The 22,900-nt window shown below is 43.5% G+C and overlaps 1 protein-coding gene across 1 annotated transcript in view; it reads right to left on the bottom strand.

Annotated features, from left to right (window-relative positions):
* Window positions 1–22,900, bottom strand: part of RYR3 (ryanodine receptor 3) — a 563,044-nt gene that overhangs the window by 285,514 nt on the left and 254,630 nt on the right. The window contains 5 exon segments of the mRNA XM_060146948.1: window positions 7,218–7,374; window positions 9,631–9,705; window positions 14,786–14,879; window positions 17,968–18,067; window positions 18,980–19,092. Of these exon segments, the coding sequence (XP_060002931.1) occupies window positions 7,218–7,374; window positions 9,631–9,705; window positions 14,786–14,879; window positions 17,968–18,067; window positions 18,980–19,092 (539 nt within the window).

The raw sequence follows: 22,900 nt of genomic DNA on the forward strand, positions 1-22,900 counted from the left end.
GTCAAGTGTTCCCTCCCTCAGGGCCTTTACTGACATTACACTTCCTGCTTGGAATGCCCCTACTTCATCTCTGTATCTTTTCATCTTATCCATCAAGCCTTTTGCAGATCCACCTGTGCATTTTCTCTGATCTCATGGCACCTCCCTTCCACCCTCTCAAGACTCTTTACCATCTTCTGCAATACGAATCCTTTGCTGGTACACTTCCTGTCCCCTGTCTCCAAGGGCAAGACTGAGATTTGTTTGTCTTTACATTTCGCACAATGCTCTGCCTAGGTTGCAAATAATTTGTTTTTGTTTTATTGGTCTGTGGGCATCAAGTTATCTGTTTATCTGCATCAACCTCCCCTACGTTAGATCATGAGTGGATTCCAAGAAGGAACAGGTTACTTGGCCTAATAATGTGTTGAAGGGTAATAATAATCATTACCCCTTGTCTCCACTGAGAGTTTATAAGGAAATGGTTGTGACCACATCATAATTGTCACATAAGTATGTATTTAGTTTAGATGATAAGCTGCTGCTCCCCAGATTGATTTAAAATTTCTAGAAGGACACGAAAGGGAACTGGAACTACTATTCATTTAGTGCCCACTTTGAGTGAAGTATTTTGCCAAGTGCTTTACAATGACAACACCAACATGTGAATTTACCAAAGACCTACACAGCGATGTGTATTAGACATGACACTTTAAAAACATTTTATCTAAACCTTTCAATGGCCCTGCTGTTTTTATTCTCCTACTTTATAGATGATAAAACTGAGGCTTGCAGAGTTGGAGTAATTTGCTCAAAGCCCTGTAGCTAGTAAGCAATGGAAGAGAATCCAAAGACAAGTGTAATTCCAAAGCCCATTTATCATTTGAACATAATTTCTTGAATGGTAACTATCAGTACAGTTAAGTATTGATTGTATTAATGTTTATGTGTTTGAATGCTGTTATAAAGAAGAAATGGAAAATATATGTTATCATTTTGTGAAAAAAATGGCTCTGGGTTCTGAAGTATAAACTTCAGGAGTCATACATACAAACCACTCATGACAACAAGGTGATATGGTTTATATTCAAGGTGCAACTGGAATTTGGAAGAGAGAACAACTCACTCTGCCTGGGGAGCTCGTGATGATTTTATACCAGTTGCCACTTTATGTGAGCTTGGCTAGGAGAAAGAGGAGAGAAGGGGAATGCGGAAGGGGTGGACATTCTAATAAGATGGGTATAGTGTGGCAAGGGGGTGGTGAAGTCCAGAAAGGGACCTGAGCAACAAGGACTCTGACTTCATCCTATAGGTGCACGTTTCTCAAACTCACACTGTTCACAGACTTTCTGTGGGAAAAGAGGACTTTGGACAGTATCTTCTTCCAGGAGTCAAAGGGAACATTAGGATAGTATAAAATAGACTCTTATGAGAATAGCAAAAAGAAACAAAACAACCTATTCAACTCTGTTTAACACAGCATTTTACTCAAAAAAAATTTTTTTTCCATAGAACTATTGTTTGGAACACCTCTTGGAAAAAGCTAGCATAGGTAATGGGAATCCGTTGAGAATTTTAAGTGAGGAATAACACAAGGGTTGCATCTTAGAACAATTGTTCCAGCAGCAATGTGAATGACGGATTGAAAAGAAACAAAGGCATAGAGAGTTTTAGCTATGGTATTAGCACGATACCTGGCACAGAGTAGGTCCTAATTTGTGTTTATTATTAGAGTGAAATTTGCTGCATTTGACATATTGAAGCCACCTACATTCACAGAGGACAAAAAAGTACCTTTCCAAAAGACAGGAAACAATCAAAAAAGATTCAGAGGAAAAGGAGATATGGGAAGATGGGTCCCATTCATGGATGCTGGGGTCAGCCATCATCAAAGTGCTGGTGAGACCATTCCTTCGTAAAAGTCGCAGGAGAAACCTTGAGAAATCACCTTTAGGTTCACTTCTCCACCAATATAGTCCCCTTCTGCATTTCTGATCTCGAATGGGAGGTCTTAGAATGGCCTTAAAAAAACTGCACGTTGCAGGATACTGGCCCCAGGGCTGGCTGCAGAGCCTCTGCTGGGTGGGAAGCCAATGACAGATCCTCTGCCATTTCCAGCACGCTAGGGGAGCAGGCCTGTCCGGCTCGTTAGGGAAGGTGCATTTCGTGAGCAGAGGTCACTGTGCTGGGCTCTTTCCTCCGTCTTTCTCATCAATCCCTCCCTACATGATCACCTTCAGGTAGGCCGCACTCCTGCCATTTCATGGATAAGGAAACACTCTCTTAGGTCATCTTCCTGGTCTCATTTAATCGTCATAACAATCCTTCGGGACATACTTCTTCACTCTCGTGTTTTACAAAAAGAGACAGGAAGACTGAACAGCATATGACGGAGCCAGGATTCAAAGCCAGGTTTCCTCCACTTCAAAGCCCAGGGTTCTCCTTGACTGCCTCTCTATCTGGTCCACTTTGAACAACCAAGTCTTGGGAAACTGTCGAGTTAAATTTTAAAAATGCTCTGTAGATTCCATTTAAAATGAAACTGCAGGAGGTGGTGCTGCCTTGGGATGATTGAATCTCAAGGTCCATGTTTTCTTCTTTCCCCTTCCCTCCTTTCCTTCATACCCTCTCCTTCCCCAACTGAGAACTTGGTGAGGAAATGGACAGAGCCAGCAAGGGGACAGGCGCAAACAAAACTACTTCGGTGCTTGCGATTTCACAGAGGGATGCTGTGAGCCCCGCTGCCCTCTTGTTTTGGGCGGGGCCGCTGAGGTTAAAATGCTCAAGAGGATCCCGTCTACAGGGATGCTTTCCACTCATAGCAGAGACAGCAGTGGGCAGTTTTTAAAGGGGAAGTCACGTTTAGCCAAGAACACAGATCTTAACATACAGTAGATATGTGATAAATGTTGACTGAATTGAACTGAATGTTTTTATACACTGAGGAAAAATTTCCTCCGAGAACAGTGATAGCTGTCTGCCTTTATGTAACAAAGGAGGCAAAATGTGAGACGATCTCAATCACTCAAAACTTATGGTAGAGTCATTAAAAGTAGCCATAAAATAAACAGCTTCATATAATAAGGCTTGCTTTAACATTAGTAATTCACCCTTCCCTGAAAGGAACTGAGTGTTATACACTGACGTGGAGACATGACATCTAAATAGACGGTCTTGCTGTGCGAGAGTAAATATTAAATTGCATTACCCGACAATCCTTGGGGCATGGCCTTGCAATGTCAAGACCACGGGAAAATGATGTGAGATCAAGTTCACAGAAATTTGACTTCGATGTTCAAATGAATGAATGTCTCTCCTTCAGGGTTTATAGGGGTTGTGTTATGATCGAAAATGATTACACAATGATGAGAAAATCTATGAAGAGGATGGAGGTTAAAATGGAATGGATTTCACTCTGTATGAACCTATGACCACATTTACATATCGCTTCAGCAAGCAATGCTCAAACTTACTACATGCTACACACTGTGTGGGGTGCAGAGGTACAGAAAGGGCTGGGGGCATGTGATCCAGGAGCTCCCCGTCAAGTGAGTGGTGACTGTAACGGAATCGTGAACAGGGCCCTGCTGGAGGGAAGGGGAAGGGCCTTCTTCCTGTGAGGGGCACTTGACATTTGTCTGAAAGATGCAGAGGATTTCGCTGATGACGGTACGTGGAGGGTTAAGAGGGTACAGGTTTAGCGATGAGAAAAGATAACACGTTCAAAGACGATACGTACTTCGTATGCTAGAGCTCAAGGCAAGCGTGAGCTGGTGGCCAGTGATACCATGGAAGGGCAGGCAGGGGTCGGCCCTTACAGCATCTTTTATGACAGACTTCAAATGAGCTGCAACTAGATTAAGAATTGTGTTCAAGGTTCCACAGAGGGTAGATGGGAGTCAAGGCCAGATCTAGGTGACTTGGAAGCCATGTTCTACCTTACGCGCTACCCCTTCCAGATTAAGGGAATAGGTACGATGCTGTGATTCGGAGCCCTCAGTACTTCCCAGGCCTCCAGTTTGATTTGGATCCCCCGCTGAAGGAGAGGAATGCAAGCTCTGACCGAGATCCCACTCTGCTCATTCACATGGTTTGCTCAGAGACCACAGTTTGATTCCATCTGAGCCGGGCCAGGTCAATGACTGCGGCCGATGCTCGGACTTGACCCCCAACCCAGCAAGGTTCAGTCACGCCCCCGTCCTGTCGTGCGGGTACAAGATTTGCAGGGGCACCTGCCGTCTTCCTCGTAAGGACAGATTGCTGAGGATATGAACACACACCTGCGGCCAACCTAGGGCCCCGGGTCGTGCAGTCATAGCTGTCACGGGCTCGTGCAGCCTGACAGGAAACGTGGGGCGGGAAGCCCATCACTGCCGGTGACTCAGAGCCCAGCGTCCTCCCAGAACATAGGAGCCTAAATAGTGCTCCTTCTGGGAGTCTCTTCTCCTGTTCTCCAGATTCTCCAGCATACAGAGAAGATCAGAGGAATAGCCCCACTCAACCCCATTCACTGAGGCACAAAGGACACGCTATCTCCCCCTCTCAACCTTCCCACTGAGTCCCCCCAAACCCTGTGCCACCACCCAGGTCCTGACACGCTATTTCAGACCCCTGTCTGCCGTCTGCTCCATCACCTAACACCTGGTACAGGTGAGAGCTGGCAAGACAACTCAGAGCCTTCCCACTGTTGAAAACCAGAGCCACAAATCTGTCTGCTGGGGAACACTATTCCCCAGTGAGGGGAAGCACAGTGGAGAGTGTACTTAAGGAAGAGAGCCTGCACCAAGTAAGGTAAAAGTACATGTACTAAGGAGGAGTCTGGAGGCCCAGAGAAATCAAGGCACCTCTAGAGTTCTTCCCCAGGAGCTCTTTGGATCGTGGACGGCAGAACTCCATGTTCCCACACGTTCTTCCTTCCCGTGCAGCTTCACAGTTAAGATGCCCAATGCCCCGTCCACACAATGTCCCAAGGAAGCTCCGATCTCCTGGGGGATGCAGCCTTCTGTTGGCCTGACACGGAGACTAGGCCACTTTAATTTCAGTTCCTTTCAAGTTAAAATGAAGGTAGCCGGACTGAACGCTGCTGCACTGAGAGGTATTTAAACCTCCAACGTTGTGACGCCAATGAAATGCAACCGCATTGCCAAGTGCACAGGACAATGTGACTCACGGGTGACTTTTCATCCAGCTCTGCTGTGCTGGCAGCCCCCTGGTACCATGATGCCTTTCAGCCATCAGCTGCTGGCCTCCCTGTGCATGGAAACTGGGGGACTTGCGGAGATGAGGAATGAGCTTTTGGAGGGTAAAATGTGCTCACAGGCTGGCAGTGGTGCCGAGTAGAAGGAATGTTATGAGGACTCTCCGGGGTACTCTGAGCTTGTTTGGCTTCCCGCAGAGGCCACAACACAGGGCTGAGCCATACTCCACGAGGATAGGCCAAGAAAGGAACGGAATGCAAGAGTCCCCTTGGAACAGGACCCCGCCAGCTGCCCGGAAGGCCACCTGATTCTTCTGCTGTCACAAGAGAAGGCTCCTTCTGCAGTGGTAAAGACCTCAGTGTCAGGGTTCGTCCCAGGGCTGAGGAGACTGGGGTAGAACGCTCAAATAAGGGACAAGCCAAGCTGGCATCTTAGAAAGGTATCTACATGGTCACCAGCTATGATGAGTCACTTCTTCCTTTCCACCCCTCCCGACCCTCCTACGCCTGCTCTCCCCGCCCACTTCACGTCCAAGTTGTCTCGAGGACTTTTCTATTGCTTTGTTTCACTGCTCCTTTTAGCCAGTTGCAATGTCCTAACACACTTCCTGGAGGCCAGAATGTTTTATTCCATGGTCATAAACTTGAATCTAAAATCCTTCTTGTGTTGAGAATCTTAAAAAAAAAAAACAAAAGCGAGGGTAACATGAAGGAGATGAGCTCCGAAAACCAGAATGAAGTCAAGGAGCTAACGTGCCATTGGAAGAGAAGCAGACAGAAGGAGATGCTGGAATGGAACTGATGGCAGGAAGCTCTCATTTCTTAAGGTTTGAACCATGGGTGTAGGAAAAGCCTAACTCTGATACAGGGCAACTAGGGGAGAAAATCTCTGTGCCAGAGATTCTCTGCCTAAAAATACTTCAGGACCATAAAAGGAGGGAAAAAAAGGAGTGTGACTCCTTGCTTCAAGGAAGACAGTGCTGAAAGACCGGCCTCTCTGATTCATTATGAAGCAGAGATGTCCCACAGGAATGCAGCTGTCAGCTTGACACCGAGTCCTACACGAACGGAATCATCAATAAGCCTTTACTGAAATCGTGTTGAGAACACAAATCAAGATCTATTTCTGGAAAAGAGCAAAGAAGAATGAAGCTAGAGATGAAGTTCCCAACGGAGATGCCGAGCTGTCCTCTCAGGAGGTGCAGGCTCCCTGACAACTAGGCGTATGTTGGGCAGAGCCCTTCTCATGCTTGGCTAATCTTTCCAGAACAATCATAAAGTAACAGAGCACCGAACTGTCTGTCAGAAGCTAGCTCCGTGTGCAATTCCGACCATCCAACTAGATCCAGCTCTGAGTTACGCGGAGTCAAAACCTGGCTGACCGTTGAAGACAGAGGCTTCAAAAAATATTCGTCTCTCCACACACCAAGTGGCAAAGCTACATGTTTGGGGTTAACATGGTGACCACAGAATTCACTCTTAAAGAAGGCTGGGGATGGACAGGCCAGAGCTAAGAGGTCTGGAGAGAACGGACGACCTGGGAAGAGGAACTAGTAACTCTGTATAATATAAATAACTGCAAGACGATGTCGTGTCCAGAATTACACCTTCTCTGCATCTTTCTGAAAGAAATCACTTCCTTGACTTAGCTAAATGTAGCACTGAAACTTATGCCTCCGTGTTACCCCTGCTTTATGGGGAGTGAAGCATATGACTTAAGAGTATTAAAAACAATTCAGAACATATTTAACAACAACAGTATTTTCCATTAGCCTCTGAGCGACACTGTCCCTTCCTGTGAACATTTTTGTTTTCTAGGGCTTTCTACTTTCCTTTAAAGTTTTTCCCTCCTAAGACTTCACCCTTCAACCCAGGTAAGCATTCCTCTATGAACTCAGTTCAAAAGATAAGAGAACAAAGTGTTTATCATAGGTCTCATTTCCAATTCCATTTTGTCCCAGCCTGCTTTATTTTTCAGTCACCGTTCTACCTGGAGGTTTCAGAGCTTTCACTTTGAGAACGAGGTCGAAGTCCACCTCACCTTTGATGCTCGGAAAGAGAAGGCTGTGGACTTGGTGTCTGATTTTCCCCGGTCTTGCAGTATAAGGCCTTGGTCCTCTGTCAAGGCCAGGTAGTGGCCTGTGGTGAGATGCCGAAGTCGGAAAGCCTGGCCCCATCTGATGTTACTGCCGCTCCAACTGGGCAGATGAAACAGACAAGAAATTGCATTTACACAAAAATCAGTCCTTTTCAATATTTACCCTGTGCTGTTTCACACAGGCCTTCTGGGGTTCATCCCCTGACTCCTGGCTTGCTCTAGGATTGCATGCCTGCCTACAACTCAGCATGGTGTTCTCTAATGAACTCTCTTAAGATCACCAACAAGGAACATGGTCCTGGGGGCAGGTCAGCGGTTTAATGGAACTGGAAGTCCCAAGCTTCCAATTTTTCCTTCACTGCACTGAAGTGTCTTGATGCCAAAACCACAAAAAAAGAAAAAAAAAAAAAAAGGGAAGCTTGCCTTTTTAGAGAAACTTATTTCTGGGAAAGTAAAGCATTTCCAAATGTGCCACCTCCATTCAAGCATTTTACTACCACCACTAATTTGAAAAGAGATACACGCCCCTATGCTCACTGCAGCATTATTTACAATAGCCAAGATACGGAAGTAACCTAACTGTCCATCAATAAAGAAAACGTGCCGTATACACATACACAGTGGAATACTAGTCAGCCATAAAAAAGGATGAAATTGTGCCATGTGCAACAACATGGATGGACCTTGAGGGTATCATCCTAAGTGAAATAAATCGGACTGGGTAAGACAAATACCATATGATTTCACTCATCTGTGGAATCTGAAAAACAAATGAGCAAACAAAGAAAACAACATAAATTTCATAGATACAGAGAGTAGACTGGCAGTTGTGAGAGGAGGCAGGTTGGGGAGGTGGGAGAAGTGAGTAAAGGGGAGTAAGAGGTACAAAGTTCCACGGTCCTGCATCAAAAGGCTGGCATTCAACAAAAGTCATGTTAAGTGTTAGGGTAGGACTTATGCACCGAATAATCTGTATCTAATTTATCCTTTCAGTTAGAACGAAATGTTTCAGGAATACACGTATCAGCTTTTAAAATGACCCTCCTCTTGAGCTAATTCTTTGGAGCCCCAAAGAATCCAAATAACACTGATAAAAGGCTTAAATTGTTCATATTTAAGAGTCTGGGGAAATAAACAAAGAACCATAACTGGAACTATATATATATATATATATATATATATATATATATATATATACACACACACACATATATACTTATTTTGATTTTTTAGAAAGTCCATTAAACAAGAACCAAGCCCTAATACCCTGAAAAAAAAAAAAAGTATGACACTATAAGAATTTCAACAGGCTTGAAAGAGAATATAAATACCACAAGCCAGCTAACAACCACAAGCTAACCAGGATTCTTTCAACCAGCCACCTCCAGAGTTTCTCAGTAAAAAATGTGAATGTACCTGCATGTGTATGTGTGAGAGAAGTTCTAATGTTTTCTCCTGATCTCCAGTGGATTATCTTGAGGACCCCCCGGGGGGCATATAGCGTCCCCCCCCCACCCCCCGATTAGAGAGATTTTACTTTGAACAAGTGTTCAGGGAGAGACTGAGCAGAGAGCTAGAGGGAGAGGCAGAGAGGGAAAACCAAAAATGGCAACACTGACCCTCCTCTCACCTCGAGCAGTTTAGCTCTAACCTAACTTGTGACCCCTCCAGGCAAAATAAAGGTCCAGAGCTTAACTGGACCTCCCCTTCAGTAGTCTGATGTTTAGAGACTCCATGTTTTTACTCAAGTACCTGTATCCAGAGTCTCAGCCTCCCATTCCTTCATCCAGGTACAACTGTTTCCGACAAGTTCTGATAAATACAGTTTCCTTCACAGCTACCCTTCCAGTGATGTTTTAGTCTTCCCTACCTCATGCGATTACAGCCCTCTGTCATTTAAAGCTAATTTTGCACTGGAGCCAACAAGGCTACCGGGAGGAGGAAAACTTACCTGGGTTCCAGAGAATCTACTTAAGAAAATAAATGGGCGAACAGCTTTGATGGCTCTCGGTGAACATGTCTGCGCTTGCCTTTTATAACATAGCCACTGCAAGGGCAGCAGGAGCTGGGGGTTTGGTTCAAGGCAGCAGAGCTTGCTGGCTTCAGAGTCAAAACGGAGGTGTTGGAAATCGTGTGTGTGCGTGTGTGTGTGTGTGCGTGACTGCGTGCGTGCATGCACGTGTGTGCGTGCACTTTAAAAACAAAAAACAAAGTCACAGACATTTCAGAATTTAGCTCTTGGCCAAGGAACTTCTGAGAGTTTGCCAGGTGATATGGAACAAATGAAACATTTAAGACAATGGACTGTCCTGGAAAAGAAAATCCTTGAAAAGAATGCCCCCCGACACTCCATTACCTTATCCGAAGGGGTTCCACTCTCCACAGAGATCTGGCTCTCGTGCCAGCTCCACCAGCTTCGTAGTATATCCTCCTGTGAGCAGAGCTGGAGATTAGCTCCTCTGTGCCGAATGCTGACCAGCACCGGGCAGGGAACAGCTCCCTGCAGAGGCTGCTCAGAACCCGCTGTATTTCGAAGCCCTCACAGAGTCAGCAAAACGAGAAGCAAGAGTCAAAGGAAGGCAGTACTTCCCAGTCTTTCTTATAAGGGAAAAAGGGTGCTAAAGGGGGAGGAACTGCTAGCCACATACTCATCATGGACACTCATGGACCGTCAGGTGTACAATGGAAAAAGGGCTGTCTCTATTTCCACATCAGGAGTCAAAACAGCCCAGTCACATCATCAGACGCGATACCAAACGCTCCAATTCTTTCTCGTTCAGCTCGCTGATGCAGTTTCACATCTTTAGAAAATGTATTTGTACTTGTAAAACATATACGTAGTACTGTGTGAATGCATTTCCATTGTTCTAGGAAGCTGGGCACAAAGCTCTATTCTCAGTTGCTGTTGTCTCCTTTCCTGCATTAACAATAATCTTTTAATGTGTTTTTAACTAAAATGTTTATTTTGGAATAACTCTAGATTTGTTAAAAAAAAAAGTTGCAAAGATAGTCCAGAGAGCTTCCGTATAGTCTCACTCAGTTTCCCCTATGGTTATCATCTTACATTACTATGGTACAGTTGTCAGAACTAAGAAACCAACATTGGCACATTATTACTAACTAAACTCAAGACTTTATTTGGACTTCATCAGTTTTTCTATTAATTCTTTTCCTGTTTCAGGATCCCATCCTGGAGGTTGCATTGCATTTAGTTGTTATGTTTTCCCTGTTTCCTTTGGTCTGTTAGAGTTTCTTAGTCTTTCCTTGTTTTTCAGGACTTTGCTAGTTTTGAGGAGTACGGGTCAGGCATTCTGTAACATGTCCCATGAAATGGGTGTGTTTGATGTTTATCTGATGATTATCAAAGTCTGATTTTTAATCCATACAATTGGGACCAACCCATCTATATCACAGATTATGAGGAATTAAATGAACTATCTTAGTTTAAAGGTATGTCTCATGATAGTGGTCCCTGGATTGCCAGGTATACTGAATCCAGATACTTTCTGAGAATCTTGTGACCTTGGATCAACACTGATCATTTAATTGCATTTAATTTCACTAATTTAAAATGCTACCTCTACTATAGAGGGTTTGTATATATCACAATCGAATTACTCAAACTCCAGAAGAATCTTGATCTAAATTTTAAGACAACAGGTAATCAATAGAGGGGAAGAGGAAATATGTGGTAATTATTTCCTTCTCTCAAGAAGTCTTATAATTATGAGCTGGTTAAAAATATGGGCTTGGGACCTGAATTTGAATCTATTAGCTGTGTGACCTTGTCAAGTCCCTTCAAATCTCTGTGCATCAATTTCCTCACCTGTAAAATGAGCCTAATAAGGGTACTTAAGTCACAGAATGGTTGTGAGCATTTAATGGGGTTTTTTAAAAAAATAATGAATGTGCACAACGATGTTCATGGGTGTACAAAATACTATGCATTGTTGGTTTTTCCAAATTTTGTTTAAATATAGATGTTTATAAATGTGCATCAAAAGCTACATTACCTGGCACAGAAATCCAATAAAACACTACATTAACAGAGGTTACCTTTTGGTGGTGGGATTATAGAAGATGTTCTAAACCTTTTTCAAATGTATGTACTATCAGGAAATGTGTAGTAAATATTAAGAAAGAAATCCTATGCTACTGCAGAGCTCCAACACCCCAGGTGTCTCTGTGCCAGGCCCAGAATAGTAATGATGCTGTACTGACCTAGCCCTGCAGGAAAATTTGTTGAGATTTTCACTGACGCTTCTCCATCCTCAACGAAAGCAAAAACGGTCTCTCAGGTGGAAACGGTGGAGCAGATCACCCTAGGTCACATGATTTGAAAACTCTCTCCCTCTGACATTTAAAAAATTCTAGAAGGTTAGTCCTTCCCACCTAGGAAATGCAGGTGGTTTTTGCTCCATTGAATCTCGAAAGGTTACAGAGGTTGAAACAACCTGCCCCCGCTCTCAAACAATTACCCAAGGAGAGGAGGTGAGTGGGTGGGGAGCTGAGGTGCTCTGAAAGCTTGGCTGACAGCTTAGCCTTAGTTTCAGTAAGTTAAGTGACTTATTCCAGGATGCTTGACAAGCCTGAGGCAGAGGCAAGGATCAGAGCTCAGAATGTTAGATTATTCTTTCGGCTTTGCACCCTGGGACGGTCAGCCTCTCTACCCAGCCTGGCTGCTCTCAGGCTTTACAAGGAATGATTTCCTCTGGAAAGTCAGCCCCATTACGGTGGAATCACTTGCATGCCTTCCTGACGCTGGGCACCTTTTTGGGTATTCTTGATTTCCTATTCCTTTGTGCTCTCCCAAATTTCGGTATTCCTGGCTATCCTGGCCAGTTCTGAGGATTGACCTGACGACACGTGACAATGATGAGGCTTATCCCTCACCTCACCTAGACAGCAAAAAATGCCGAGGCATCCTGTGTTGAATGAGAGACCAGTTGCTACAAAAATCCGAGTTCCAGTATAAGGAGCCACTGCTGACTCTCCCCAGTCTCAACTCCTTCATAGGAACAGTCTTTTTATTTTTCCTTACAAAGGAAAGGAAGAGCCTTTTTATTTTTATCTGTCGATTTCTTTTTTTCCCCAAAATACAAATTAGATCACGTGAAATCCTCAGCCAAAGGAAGGCCAGTTTTGCTCTTAACTCAATGATGGCATGCATGCCTTCCTCAGGGGGCCCATTCTGGGACTTCCTCTCTATCTGTTTCACTCTCCCCAGCACCTTCTTTCAAATACTTGTCCAGCCTTTCTTTTGGGTCAGGATCTTGTTGAACCACTCGATAGGAGTGCCCACCACATGACAGGCTTCTCCAAGTAGCATTGTTTCTGCCCAGATGCTTCTAATTTGGTTCTAAATTTAATGACAGGTGCATGTGTGTGGGGGGGAGGGGTAAAGGGCCATGCAAATGTCATTTTAATTGTTTCCAAATTCCTTTCCTTAAAAAAAGAATAGGAAAGGGAAGAGAGAAGTAGTGAGTTTTGACGTGTTCCATCTTAGATGGAGCCAACTCTGCCAAACTCACTAACAAACTTCAGTTCTGTGTCCACCTGCAAGCTTTTGCCTAACTGCAGCAGGATAAGATATTAAAGAGACAGTACGTGGGCTACTGCATAATTTCACTGTTTAAAAAAAAAGGAGGGCTTCCCTGGTGGCGTGATGGTTAAGAATCCACCTGCCAATGCAGGGGACATGGGTTCGATCCCTGGTCCGGGAAGATCCCATATGCCGTGGGGCAACTAAGCCCGTGCGCCACACCTACCGAGCCTGCATGTCACAACTACTGAAGCCCGTGCACCTAGAGCCCGCGCACCGCAACAAGAGAAGCCACCATAATGAGAAGTCTGAGCACCGCAACAGAGTAGCCCCCGCTCGCTGCAACTAGAGAAAGCCTGTGCACAGCAACAAAGACCCAACACAGCCAAAAGTAAATAAATAAATATTTTAAAAAATAAATTAAAAATGTAAAAAAGGAAAAGAAAATCGCAACTGAGTAGGATCACATGACATTATCTAGTGTAGGGAATCCTTAATTCCAAGGGATATCAGGTCAGCCTAACTTTTCTACTCAGAGATAACTGCCAGCCACTGGACCAGTGCCAGGAAGGCTAGACACCATTCCGGGTCACATCTGGTTCCCATGAAGGGATACACAGAGGACAGAGCAAATAGAAAGAGGTTCAGAACAATAAAGGATATACATTGCCAATGGGTAGTTTCTAAGATGCACAGTAACACACTCAAGCACATTGCTCCTGGGGGTCCTTTAGAACATAAAATAAGGAAGGAGCCCTGGCTGGAGACTCAGCATCTCTGGGTTTCAGGCTCCCATCTGAAATCATCCAGTGTGTGACCTTTGGCAGGAGGCTGACTTAGATGATTTCTAAGATGTGTGAATGTGATCATGTGTTTCTAATGAAGTAAAAGAAATGCAGTTAAGGAGGTTCCCGTAGGCATCGTGCAAAACCAAAGAATGTATTACGAGCGATCTGGGAGATCAGACTTGTTGCTGTCCTAAGTTCAGTCTAATTTACATCTGAGATTTGATTTTTTAAAATATATCAGAGTTCCACAGTTACAGAGGCCAAGCTTTTTATACTCTGTTCCTCTATATATAAACAGAATACTAAAGGATGCTTCAGTGTGAATTTAAGACCTAGATTAGTATCTTCCATCTCCTGATTTTGAATTTTGGAAAAGCATCCTTTGAGTAGATAACTAGAGATCCAAAGAAAGCATCCTCAGCAGTACATGCCGCCCCGGCACCATCCCCTGCTAATCCAGCTCTGGTTGGATATCGACATTTGGTTTCTCCAATCCTGTTTGATGACAAGCAGGATGAAATCACTGAACTTCACCTTCATAGTACATAAAAGGGGGAGTAATAGAGATAATCTGCCTTTGAAGAGCCTGGTGAATAATTTATGTAAGTGCACAGACTCACTAGAATGACCATCCTGATTTCCATCACAAAATTGGGTTCTTCAGGGCTTCTCTGGTGGCGCAGTGGTTGAGAGTCCACCTGCTGATTCAGGGGACACGAGTTCGTGCCCCGGTCCGGGAAGATCCCACATGCCGCGGAGCGGCTGGACCCACGAGCCCTGGCTGCTGAGCCTGCGCGTCCGGAGCCTGTGCTCCGCAACGGGAGAGGCCACAACAGTGAGAGGCCCGCGTACCGCAAAAAAAAAAAAAAAAAAAGCGTGCTTCAGTCTACAATTAACGCTACCAGAAACTCCTTAGATTTGGAAGCAACCACAGAAAACAAAGGGATTGAAAAGCACCACAGAATTGCTTGCCTAAGAAGCAGCATGTGTATATAGCTATTCCTGTGAGCACACTCAAGCATACTGCCTTTCCTGTTTTATAACTGCAACCCATGACTGGAGGGAAGTTCGTCAATTAACTAACACTTACAGAATTCATCTGTCTCCACATCCAAAAGCCAACTCTTTAGTCTGAGTCACCGGAGACAGGAGACAAGAGAAGGATGAAGCTACTGGCTTACCTGTGCTGGGAATCATTCTGGTCTGTAGATGGTATTGTCAAACACTCATCGTGACCATGGAAAAGACGTACTACGTGCCCACCAAGTAGGTATCCTATAAGAGAATTATATCCTACCATGAGCTTACAGGAAGTTGAATAATGAGAACACTGTATTTAAAAAGGGTAAATTAATGCATATCTGAGTCAGTTATGGAAAACACCAAGAGAAAAAGCGTTTGGGAAATGACAGATTCCACGACTTCAGGTCTCAGGTAGAAAAGACAAGAAAGTCAAAACAATTCTAACATTGAAAGTTAAATAGGGTTTCAGAGATGAGCAAGTCCAATACCAAAAGGGAGGGTGAAAACAATGTGTCAGTTCATATCATTAAAAGCCAAAAGGTCACCTGTAACTAATATAATGTTGTGTATCAATTATGCCTCAATAAAAATAATGCAACATTTAAAAATACACACACACACAAGGCCAAAAGGAAATTTAAGCTGCTACTTTTAGGAGGATAAGGATTTTCCAGTTGTTTAGGATATAAATACATCCAACACCAAGTTCCTGGATAAACTGTTACAATCTGGATGTGTATACTTTGTGGCAAATGCCCAATCAAACTGCAGCCATGAGAAAGAAAGAAGGTGCCGGGAAGGGGGAAGCAAACTGTTATTCCGAGCTCTCTTAGGAGGAGCTACTTTTCCAACGCGTTAAATAAACACAGATCAAACCAGGACACTATTTCTACAGCACCAAGGAGAAGGCAGAATGACATTCCAGTGTCTCTGAGTGGACAAGCACAGAGGCAGCTATCAACGAGCCCTTAGCTTTCAGAATAAGGAAAGGAATCTCAATAGCCATGGAGTTCAGAGATGGATAGGAAACAATGAACTTCAAGGACTCGATGACCAGTTAGTCTTCAAATAAACTGTGAGCCTCCATTTAAACAACACAGTAGTAGGAGAGGGGCCCCAGTCTGAGCTTTATCTTGCATGAAGAAATGAAATTCGTTATCCCTTTGAATTAAAAAATTCTCCCAGCTAGACAGTTCTCAGGAGACAAATGGACTTAATATGTTCAATGTCTGTATCAGGATTTTGAGAAAATCACACAATTAGATCACTTTAGGGGCTGTCAAACTATTTAGGGTGTTGGAGCAAAACAGCAAGAAGGAAAAGTTATGCCACAGTAGAAAAGGGCGTTATCAATGCATCTTACACAGGGACAGTCTGATATTCCCTGGTTCATTTTTCTTCATCCAGGCAAGGCAAGTTCTTTTTAAACTTCCCTCGAATATTTAGAAGTCATTTTATCATTTTCCTCTCTCTTACTGTACTAATATTTGCAACTGCATACTTTTTTGCATTAAAATAATTCATGATATACTGTAGGGGAATTGTTAACAGCCAGTTTGTTTAGAAAATTAATCCCTTCCATGATCACATTTTTTAAAAACATTTTTATTGGAGTATATTGCTTTACAGTGTTGTGTTAGTTTCTGCTGTATAGCAAAGTGAATCAGCTATATGTATACATATATCCCTATGCCCTCCCTCTTGCGTCTCCCTCCCACCCTCCCTATCCCACCCCTCTAGGTGGTCACAAAGCACCGAGCTGTTCTCCCTGTGCGATGCAGCTGCTTCCCACTAGCTAGCTATTTTACATTTGGTAATGTATATATGTCCATGCTACTCGATTAAACTCTCCATCGTCTCATGATGGTGAGGCCATGCTCCCTTTGGAGCCCACCATTTACAGTCCTCAGGCTCCTCCAATCAATATCCTGCTCCACAGAGGAAACTGCTAAGTGCTGGAGCATCACAGCATCTTAGTTGAAACATACCAGGGCAGTAATCAGGAAAGAAGGGTCATAAGAAAGATCACTCACTCTCTCAAGGGCTGAAGTGGGTTTCTCACCAGCGGATGCTGAGAGAGCATTTTGCAGTCGGATGACTCAAGTGATCAGCTACCCAGGCTCTATCACAAGGGCACTCAATACTTTTAAAAGTATTGTTGTGAAGTGATATGCAATTAATTAATCTCCACAAGCCCTCTTTTGGGACTGGGCAATAATTTTATTCCTATAGCGGAAATGAAAAAAAATCAACACGGAGAAGATTCAGTCAAAAGTTCCTTGGGGAAGATTTTTTAACCCAGTTCCTTGACTCCTGATAGAAAGGGAATGATTGACAATAGATTTAGAGCGGTGGGTGAATTCTGGTGTGAAAGAAGAGAGCTAAAAACATATCCTGCTTTTGAAAGGTCTTCCATCAGTTGCCAGAAGAGTTACAAATTTGTTGTTTCCTGATTATTCAATTTAGCTATGACGCCTCCTGAAACTGGGGTATCACCTTGACAACTCTCAGTTTTCCCTCTATTTTCCAACATCATGAAACAGAGAGGCATTCCAAGTTTGAAACTACTAGGCTCAAGCTTTAAAACAGGGTTAAAGCCTGTGATTTGAGTATTTTTAAAAATCCTAATCTTGCTATAAAGGGCTAGAATGTGATGTGATAACCCTCACATCATTGACATTTGATTACTGTGCTCAACTGTGATATTACCCATGCGCAAGGTAAGGCCAGTGTATTTATTATACAACTTGAAAGGTGTATTGTCTTTGCCTGGCTCCAAGAAATAGGATATGCTGAACAAACTTTGATGATCTTACTTCTAAGAGAACAAGAAAATATGGAGAAAACATCATTTGTTGTTTTTAAATGGCCTTCCATAAATACAAGTAAAAGCAAATGGCCAAATATCTTTTTACTATAAAGTCCTTCTCCCACCTGTATGGAGAGATGCACTGGGGAGAAATATTTTAAAAAGTCACCTTCTTGGCAAATAATGTCTTCTCAAACTGAACCTGCTAAGGTCTGTATACTTCTAACCATAAATAAAAATGAAAAGTCGGTGGGAGAGGGAAGGTACATCTCCAAGGTCCTGAATACACACAGTGCCAAAACAATAGGGAACTCGAAAGGATTGAAAAAGCATGTCAGGAGTGCTCATGTAATCAGAAATCAGGACAGAAAATCATCCACACTAACATCAGAGAAAGGAATTCAGGTGAACCAAAATCACGCTGTGTACCGGGACATTCAGGCAGGAGCTGTGAAGTCGCAGAAAATGTCAATATACGTAGCACAAGACAAACGGGCAGGCTGAGGGTTGAATGCACACAAAGAAGCACACCTTCTTCGATGCTACTTCCCGAGCACGTAGGATGTACATTCCAGAGTGTTTGCATAAAGGAGGCGTCCACTTGTATGTTACCATTTGATATTGAGAGATGCTGCAGCAGAAACAGAAACGAGACATCCTTTAAATCACCAGGCCAGTCCTGACAGAAGCAGCTCACCTAGAATTTCAAGGATTGAATTAAACAGCCTTACTGTCATCGGGTTTTTTCTACGTAGCCTGTGGGAGACTGTTCCACCCAATCTAGAAGCAGCTTCAAAGTGGGACACTTTATTCAGGGAAGAGGAAGTATTCAGCTACAGAGGTGGCAGACAAGACTCCATCCCCTCAGCTGGATCCCTGATGCAACAGGAAGTTATAAAATGTCTATTCTTGGTAGGAGAAGGGAACTCACAAGTGGGAAAAATTACTCCAGCCTTTGGTCTAGGCAAAGTAAAATGTGCTGGTAGGATTGGCGCTGAGAAGCTTAAAAACTTATCTCTGACATTTCTCTGATCTGCAAGGTATTGCCCCACCTCCACCCCCTAAGGGCCTGACTTCCACGATGCTTGCCTAGTACCATCCCCAGGTGCAAAATCTCACCTGCCTCTTCTAACCACTGTGACATCCCACACACTGAAACATGTACAATTCTTTCTCCCTCCAAACATAAGTTTATGTTTTTATATCCAACACTTTCTGGCTTGTTCTTCATTGGACAAGAGCTAAACAACGTGATAAACTGAGAGTGATGGTAACTAATGTGTTAATAGTTGGCTTTCTAAGGAAGAGCCTGGGGGCATTTAAGCAGAGTTTGCCGGGAACAGTACTTTAATCTAAAAAACTAACTGTTACATTCCAGGCCCCATGATAAACTGCCCGGAGAGAGGATTTAATCACCTCTCAAGTATACTGTGTAAAGGTATCTTATCCTACTCAGTCTAATGTGGTTCTGTTCTCCCTGGCCATCTATTCCTAAAAGAAACTACTCTGGAAATGAAAGATGCTTGTGTTAGGAGGTACTTACAAGGTATCTTTCAGAGGATACGCTGACAAGGATGAGGTCATCACCAATTCGAACCTTTTCTCCCTCAGACCTCTGCTTGGAAGCGGGATGTATGGTCCACCAACAGGCTTCTCCTACACAAAGGCTCCTTGAGTTAGTGACTGCTTCTTGGAAGCCCGTGTCCCTAATTCTGTCCCTCATTCTGTCCCTCGTTCTCCTTCCTCCTGATGAGAATCCCTGAAACACGCATGCACGTGCTCACGCACACTCCAATTTCTATTTATCTATAAGCATTCCAGTTACCCCCACATCTGCTCTTGTGTGTTTTTATCATTTTCATTTTCTCTAGAGACAGAAAGACAGTATTTGGAAAAGAGTACTGGAGGTCAGAAGCTATAGAAGCCTTTGAGTATTTTTAATACATATGGTAATATGCTTTTTTTTCACAAGCACCTACATATCTTTAAGAAATGACTTCATTGGTCTACTGACCACTTACAGACTTTTATCTTTGCCCCACCCCTTCCCCATGAAATTCTACTAAATCATCAAAATTCCACTAAAAAAAAAAAAATCAGAGGTTTTTCAGAAGGCCTAAATCTACGAGGACTAAGACAGCAGGTGAGAAGTTAACAGCAAAGAAGAAAAATTGACATTTTGGAAAAAGGAATGTAGATAGATGCTTTTAGCCAAGAGAAAGCTACAAGTCCAGTCTTTGGGTAAGAAAATGGATGACAAGTTGATCTCAAGAAATAAGGCCACTCCTGCTACATATTCTCCAGAAACTCTCTGGAATTGGAGGTAACAGTTCCCTGTGAAGGCAACCATAGAAGATGGGGTTGGAAACAGGAGGACTGGCTGAAGGTTTTTTTTTTTTTTTTTTTGCGGTACGTGGGCCTCTCACTGTTGTGGCCTCTCCCGTTGCGGAGCACAGGCTCCAGACGCGCAGGCTCAGTGGCCATGGCTCACGGGCCCAGCCGCTCCGCAGCATGTGGGATCCTCCCCGACCGGGGCACGAACCCGTGTCCCCTGCATCAGCAGGTGGACCCTCAACCACTGCACCACCAGGGAAGCCCTGGCTGAAGGTTTTAAGCAAACATTTAACCTTCTGCATCCCTTTCTTTATCCTGCATGCCAGGTGACTCTTCCCCCTCCACTGTACAAAAGAATAGAAGTTAAACCCATGGAACGACTTCCATGGATCAGGCACTGTCAGACAAGGAAGTAAAGAGTATTGCTGAAAATGGAGAATAATTAGAATTCTTTGCCCTGATTAGTAAAACCCCAGCTCCTCTTCCTTTACCTCCATTCCTCAGCTTCCAGAATGCCAGCTGCGATGCTGAACCTCCCCCCAACCCAAATGAAGATTACTCTTTAGGGAAGCCAAACTACCCAACATAAAAGATACCTGTTTGGGCATCTCCAGTGCAATGCCTGGGTCCCTGATAGATTACCCCAAAGCGAGGCTTAAGAGATGGGAAGCCACTCACACAGTCAGGACTTCCTGTCGCTTTTTACCGCCTTGATCTAAACATCAGTGGGGACCAAGGATGACCTGACATGTGAGGAAAGTCTCTAACATGAATGACGGGAACAAACCAAAAAGTGGGTAAAGGGAAAACACGAAGATTACAGACAGCTAAAGATAACTTGAAGCAAATCTTAGAATTAATCATCTCAGAGAGATAAGAAAAAGTAACATTCATGAAGCAGCTATGAGAGTATCCGTGAAGGATCGCTTCAAAGAAAAAGAAAAATCTTTGTTCCTGAAAAAGAGAGAAAGAAACAGGAAGGTTAGAGGATAAAGTTGAAAAATTCTCCCAAAATGAAGAATGAAGAAAAACAGATTAGAAACAAGACTGAGAAGAAAATTAGAAAACCGGTCTAGAGGAGTTCCAAAAAGCAAGAACAGAGAAAACAAAGGGAGGAAATTAACAAAGAGATAATATTAAAATTTTCCCAAGGCTGAAAGACAAACATTTTCAGATGGAAGAGGCCTGCAGAGTCCCTAGCACAGTGGAGAATGGACACACACACACCAGGGTCCACTCCTGTGACACTAAGAACAAGAAGGATGCAGGACAAGACATAGCACTGTAGAACTGCAGACATCAGGGCAAAAGAGAAGATCCAAGTAGCTCTCAGAAAATAGCAACAGGTCACACACAAAAGGTCAGGAATCAGAATGTAGACATCTCACAGCCAGACCAAAAGCTAGAAGAAAACCTCCAGGATGCTGAGAAAAAAATATCTCCAATGTAGAATACTCTTATGAATTACTTGTAAAGCTGGAATTAAGAAACTTTCAGACAACAATTTTTCTCCCACGGATCTTTTCTGTAAAAGCTACTGGAAATGGAGTCCCCCCAAATGATGTGATAAACCAATAAAGGAGAAAAACATGAGATCCAGGAAATACAGGATCTTGGAGAGAGAGAACGGGAATTTCCCGGATGACAGTGGATGTTTCTAAGAAGATGAAACTGACAGAACAGCTCTTGTGACTGAATGTAATCAGGGGAGAGTTTCTGTTCTATGGGACAGTTTAGAAATGAATGACTGGGTCACAGAAAGTAAAGCAACAAACAAGGCAATTATTGAGTACTGGAAAACTCAAAAGCAATACAGTAAAGTGAACTGACCATAGTATATCATGAGTCTCACTTGCAAATAAAAGTTACAGTTATGCCAATGTAAGTACTTAATATTGACTTTGGTAGTTATATAAAAAATGGATGCAAATATATTGGGAGGGTGGAAAGAAGACAGGGAAGAGTGGAGACTAAGAGCTAAATTTTTATTATTCATTTAGGACATCAATAGATCATACCTAATTGGAAAGAATAACTAAATAGCAGTCAGACTCACACAAAAGTGAGGAACATACTAGAGGAGCTGAAAGTGGACGCCCCAGAGACGCAGGAATCCAGAACGCGGACGGGGTGGGGCAGGAGATGGATGTTTCCAGTAAGCATAGGAGTACTATGTCTCTCTTTTAACTATGTACGGGTATTACTTTGATTTACTTTGGATAAATAAGTATGATCATTTTGATTACGTTTTGATTAAACTTAAAATTTCGTAACAGAAGAGGCTGGCCTCTACATCTGAAGGGGGAAATGACATGTATTATCCATTATGTGCTCTGGACCACTGAGAGGGACCAGGATGAAGGGGTCCTAAAGAGGCACACGGGAGAAGAGAATCCTTGTTCTCTCGCCTCTCCTGGGAGCAGCGTAGTGGCCTGGAGCCCAGGGACAGGGCCAATCCCCAAATCAGTAGGATGTGTACGGGCCAGGTGAAGGTCCTAAAATACCTAAGAGTACCTTTAGTGGGGATTTTTTTTTTCATTTTTTTCCAATTCTAAACTAATTCTAAAGCTATGTCTAAAACCAAAACAACAACAAAAAACTTTTAAAAGGAGAAAAGAAAGAACCCAATAAGCAAAATCAAGGGCAAAATGGTCACCAGTTCTGTTAGGTCAGTCAAATCATTTATTACCCACTGTGCAGGGGGAAACGTTTCCAGAAGTGTTCGAGAAACTGCTTCCAAGCTTCTACTCACATGCTCCTAGAGATTCAACTCAACTACTTGTTTTCAACCCAGAAGAGGTTTCTGAGCCAAAAGTGCATTCACAGAATGACCTGGGTAAAAAACAAGGCTTTTCTGTTGGATCCTGAGTGACTCTCCTCCTGAAGACAGAAGACCCACTCCAGGCCATAGAACCGTATCTGAGCTGCATGAGCGCTCTCCTCCTCCCCAGCAAACAGCAAGCTGGTCTTCTTCAAGGAGAACATGAAATGGGTTGGGGGTGAGGGAGGTAAATAAATTATTTTAGGCTCTAGGCTTTCATGAACACCTGGTCAACACCTTCCCCTCTGTCTTTCTGCCAAAGTCAGCTTCTGATCAGCTACCTTGAACTTGGGTTGGTGCACGTGTTTC

Source organism: Lagenorhynchus albirostris, chromosome 1, assembly GCF_949774975.1.
Source record: "Lagenorhynchus albirostris chromosome 1, mLagAlb1.1, whole genome shotgun sequence".
Taxonomy (NCBI): Eukaryota; Metazoa; Chordata; class Mammalia; order Artiodactyla; family Delphinidae; genus Lagenorhynchus; species Lagenorhynchus albirostris.